This window comes from Penaeus chinensis, chromosome 33 (genome assembly GCF_019202785.1).
Source record: "Penaeus chinensis breed Huanghai No. 1 chromosome 33, ASM1920278v2, whole genome shotgun sequence".
Classification (NCBI taxonomy): Eukaryota; Metazoa; Arthropoda; class Malacostraca; order Decapoda; family Penaeidae; genus Penaeus; species Penaeus chinensis.
Window position 1 is genome coordinate 8649088 of NC_061851.1, and position 5000 is coordinate 8654087.

The 5000-nt window shown below is 37.4% G+C and overlaps 1 protein-coding gene across 2 annotated transcripts in view; it reads right to left on the bottom strand.

Annotated features, from left to right (window-relative positions):
• Positions 1 to 5000, bottom strand: part of LOC125042987 (exosome RNA helicase MTR4-like) — a 15298-nt gene that overhangs the window by 9080 nt on the left and 1218 nt on the right. The window contains exons 2-8 of one of the 2 annotated variants that reach the window (XM_047638872.1): positions 2799 to 2912; positions 1802 to 2402; positions 1456 to 1650; positions 1049 to 1349; positions 675 to 835; positions 354 to 479; positions 1 to 8 (exon numbers count right to left, since the gene is read on the bottom strand). The exon at positions 1 to 8 is cut by the window's left edge and continues 143 nt beyond it. In XM_047638872.1, the coding sequence (XP_047494828.1) occupies positions 1 to 8; positions 354 to 479; positions 675 to 835; positions 1049 to 1349; positions 1456 to 1650; positions 1802 to 2402; positions 2799 to 2912 (1506 nt within the window). Of the gene's footprint in view, positions 9 to 353; positions 480 to 674; positions 836 to 1048; positions 1353 to 1455; positions 1651 to 1801; positions 2403 to 2798; positions 2913 to 5000 lie in introns of both variants that reach the window. The other variant, XM_047638871.1, reaches the window with a different exon arrangement.

Below are 5000 nucleotides of genomic sequence, written 5' to 3' on the forward strand. Positions count from 1 at the left end.
GCTTTTCCCTGTACGTGTAAATATGAAAACTTTTCAGACTGAAGAATAACAAAATCATGCTTAAAGTCACTAATACAGCAACATAAAATTTTAAACAGTAAGATCTTGTAAAATTGAAAGCATTTTGAGCAATGCAATTTCCCCCAAAAGAACACAAAATATTATAAACTGAAGAACACAAAAAACTAAAATAACAGAAGAGAAAAATATGATCTGAATAACACACTCATTGCTTTCATAACTGAAAGCACCCAAGTTATGAACTTGTAAGTCTAAATATATGTTCAAGATAAGCAGAGACAAAAGGAAAAGAGAACTCATACTTTAGCAGCGAGAGCAAGAAGGGTTCATACCTGCACTAGGTTCTTGACAACGGCTGTGTTCAGTTTCTCATCGACCATCATGATGACAATACCTTTATCATCCTTTCCTCTTCTACCAGCTCGACCTGACATCTGGATGTATTCTCCTGAAGTCAGCTGAAATTGTTAACCCAAGACAATGATTTTAATGGAAAGAATTGCTAATATAAATAATAATAAACTCTTCAAAATAGAAAGAAAAGAAAGAAGAGAAAAAAGTGCCTGTAATCAAGACTTGCATTCTCTGGCTTCAAGTTCCTTTACAGAAAACATCTCAACTCTCAGGAAAATCAAAAAACCCAAAGGACTAACCCATCTGAAATCTCTGCCATCAAACTTGCGAATGGAGGTGAACAGGACGGTCCTGGCAGGCATGTTAAGTCCCATGGCGAAGGTCTCAGTTGCAAATAAACACTTGATCAAACCTTCTCCAAACAAGATCTCTATTGTCTCCTTGATGATAGGCAGCAGACCTGTATAAGTAGATGGTAACTTTATGAGTAACTACAGTCTTTACACTTTGCCAAATACCTTTAAGAATATTTCATAAAGAGTAATAATTAGTAAAAAAAACTACTTCAACTAAAGTTTTATATCTATTTTAAAGAAAATGTGCAATGACAACAATGAAACACAAATAATCTTGATCCCCTAAAAATAGGTCACTCTCTTAATACAAAGCTCACCTCCATGATGGATACCAATGCCTCTCTTGAGTAGTGGCAGCACTGACACCACCTGTGGGAGCTCACGGTCTTCTTCTGAGAGGAGAGCAATGGCGTTCTGGAACACCTCGTTCACCAGCTGCTTCTCGTCAGCAACGTTGAAGTCCAGCTTCGACATCTGCAGTGCATAAGCCTCACACTCCTTCTTGGAGAAACTGAAGATGATGACAGGAGCAAAGTTTCTCTCCATGATCATCTTGACGATCTTGAAGCAATCAGAACTCCCCTTGGCTGCAGCTCCTTTCCCCTTGGACCCGGATTCCTGCTGAAAGATTATAGATTAGTACTATAACCATGTAAATATATAAACAATAAAAAAAGAGATAAAGCTTCAAAAGAAAAAAGAAAAAAGGCAAAAAATTAATGACCTGTTCTGGAGCATCTTGCAGGATGGCCATAGCTGTGTTAAAGTTGTCTTCCCTAAATTTGCCCAACTCATCCACAGCCAAGTAGATTCCCTCTCCTCCTGCTGGGAAGATGTAGTGTTGAAGTGGTGTTGGTCTGTAGTCAGTGTACACCACATGGCAAGGCTGGTGGTGAAGGTAACAAATCCACTGGGCAAACTGAAAACAAAAATAACATGAAAATAACATAAATAATAATCATTATGCTTTTCAAAATGGCAATGCATAAGTTAGTTTGAAGGGAGATTCAGTACAACTTTTACTAGCACTATCACAGTACAGATATATATCAAAGGAAGAAGAAACCCACCTGACTGGCATTAGGGATGGTTGCAGACAAAAATACAAAATGCACTGTGGATGGCAGAAGAATGAGTGTCTCTTCCCAAACATATCCTCTTTCCTTGTCTCTCATGTAATGGATCTCATCAAATATGACCCAGCCCACCTCTCTTGTCACCTCTGAACCTCTATAAAGCATGGAACGCAGAATCTCTGTGGTCATAATGAGGCAGGAAGCATTTGGGTTGATGGTCACATCTCCTGTCAGAAGGCCGACATCTGTGAACTCATCGCTGAAGTCACGGTACTTCTGGTTACTCAGGGCCTTGATTGGGGTTGTATAGATGACTCTCTGTTTGTTCTGTAAGCACATGGCTATTGAATATTCTGCTACCACAGTCTTACCAGCAGATGTGTGGGCAGAAACTAACACTGACTGATTGTTGTCAATGCAAAGTATAGCTTCTTTCTGGAATGGATCTAGTATAAATGGATACAGCTTTGCTGGCTTTTCGCTTGGTGGCTGGAGTGGAATGTAGGTCTCACCAGGGGGTACTGCCACTTCATGAGTACATGCCTCTACTGTCTCAATGACGTGAACTGCTATTCTGGGCATATCTTCTGTGAACCTGAAAATATTATGACCATAAACTCAGAGGATGAACAATAGTACTGCTACTCTTATTACACAGTCAAACAAAAGATAAAATAATATGGCCAAAAAATACTAAAGTAGGACACTGCTGATCTAAATTTCCATGAAAGATGATATGACTTCTCTCGAAGAAATAATAAAAAAAATTAATTAATTAACTAACTAACTAATTAACTAACTAGTATCAGGTTACATGATCAACTTTTGTGGCCCTTTCCATGACTTTCTATAATAAATTCTAAATTTTAAGCAATAATCTTGTCACCTCATCATCCTTTCTGATCTTAGGAAGAACTCTTCTCATGTTCCATGTTGAAAACCATCCCAGAAATGTACTATACAAAAACTTTCAATTGCATGTTATACTCACTTCATTTGTGTCTCAGATGCATCAGCAACTGCTCTTGCTTTCTTTATCACCTGTTTATCAGCATCTTCTGATGAACGTTTCTTCCCCAACAGCTGATTAAGTTCTTGTGCTGCCCTGTGAATTAAGTTTTGTTCAACTTAATGCTCTGGTTTCTCTTCCTATATCTAAATTCATCTGAAATCATTCTCTTTAAAACCCAGAACTGGAAATTTAAATGCCTTAACACAAGACCTGAGGTGGTGTCCATAAAAGGTCTATGGCTGTTCTTAGTGCTTTCATCTCTGACTCATGCTGTTGTCACTTATTAATGCTAATGGTGTTAGTCAGATCCCATGATGATAATTTATTCTAATAATGCCATGAAATACATGCTGCAATAACTCTAGCATATGTTATGGGAATCATATTATACATTTTATATTTACATATAAACATGGCACTTTATACATCTGTCATTGCATCAACAGAGATGTATTTTTTAATTAACACAATGCAATTAAGATGTAGTAAATAACTAAATTAGTTTTTGAAAATAAATCAAAAGGGACCTCCGAATTCCCCTTTATCTGTCTTTGACTCCTTAGGAGAATCACTTCAATGGCTGATCTTTATCCGACTCATTTGAAATTTGAGATGTTAGAACATTATGGCTGGAAGGTATGGTTTACTTCTTATGGCTTTCTGAATCTGAAATAAAACTACCTGGAGACTGCTTTCTCCTACTTAATATATCAATCTTACTGATGGTCATATCTGCCCTACACAAGGCAAGATGTACATTTTCATTATTCTTGTGTCAACTTTACAATCTTCATCCTTATTATGATGACTGTCAAACTAAAACTTCAATAATTTATTCTCATCCATACCTTTTTCCAACTGTTACACTCTTCTCTGTTCACCATCGAACAGAAATAGTATTAGTATGTGGACCACTGATGCAGCTTGAATCACATAAGCCATGACTTTCAATTGATATGTTGATTCCTAGGTTTTGATACATGATGGTGGGGTTACCTTTGCTTTGTTCAGATTATATTTTATGTCTAACAATATTGTCTAATGTGTAATATGTGTTGTCTTCCTTATAATAATCACCTTACTTTTTCTCTATTTCTTTGCATTCCTGTCATGAATAATGGTTAATCGATTGTTATTACAATCTTGATACAGCATATCAAATGGCAAATTTGGACCTTGGAAAATTGAAAAATTGGCAAAAATGCTTATGCAGAAAAAGAGAAACTAATATTGCTATGGGGAGGCAAGGAGTCTTGACACCACACATGAATGTTCTTGTGGGCTAGGGCTACAAACCACATAACTGAGAGTATCATCCCTCAAATAACCCTGCCCTGCCCGGATTTTGAGCCATGTGTGGTCAGGGAGGCATCCACATCCAACAAAGCTTCATCAAGTGCAAAGACCCCTTTATAAATATTATGATTTGAAGGTAAATTTGGAAATGGTGCCAAGCAGCAATATTCATGTAACCATGTGGGACGGCATCAAGCCAGCCGGCATGCTGGCCTACAACCCCGACTTCACCAGCTCGCCTGCCTTACAGTCTGACTACAGCAGGCTCTCCACTAGTACCACTGACTGAATGCTGTGTTTTTCTGATAGCTTTTGTTTTGTTTTGAACAAATCTATTGCTAATTCCTCTTGCACATGAAGCATAGGTACACTATTAGCCCTGATGACTGGGGCATAGGTACAATATCGGCCCTGATGGTTAGGCAGGGTATAAGTATTATGGAAGTTGAAGGGTAAAAGTAAAAGATCGAGGTTATTCATTCAATAATTTAGCAACTGTATTGAAAATTCACAGAAATTTGAGGGCACTGCCCCTTAACCCCTTAATGATGGGTGAAGAAAAGAAAAAGAAAAAGAAAGAAAAAAAAGAAAGAAAGAAAGAAAGAAAAAAAAATACGCTCTGGAGATCAATAGCAACATCAAGCTGAATCCCCGGATCATAGCGCTTTGGCATCAAGATCCTCTATGACTTTACTGGCAAGAACTGGTATCTTTCATTATAGGTATCATTTACTGAAAAAAAGGAAAAATATTTTTTCTAGTTTCCATTGCCTAACCATGATTGATCCACTTTGAATTTCAATTGACTTCCCTCTGGTCTAGCTCTTATTGCCTTGTTATTATCTATTACAATTCTTATTGACTCTAACAGACTTGTCACTAATG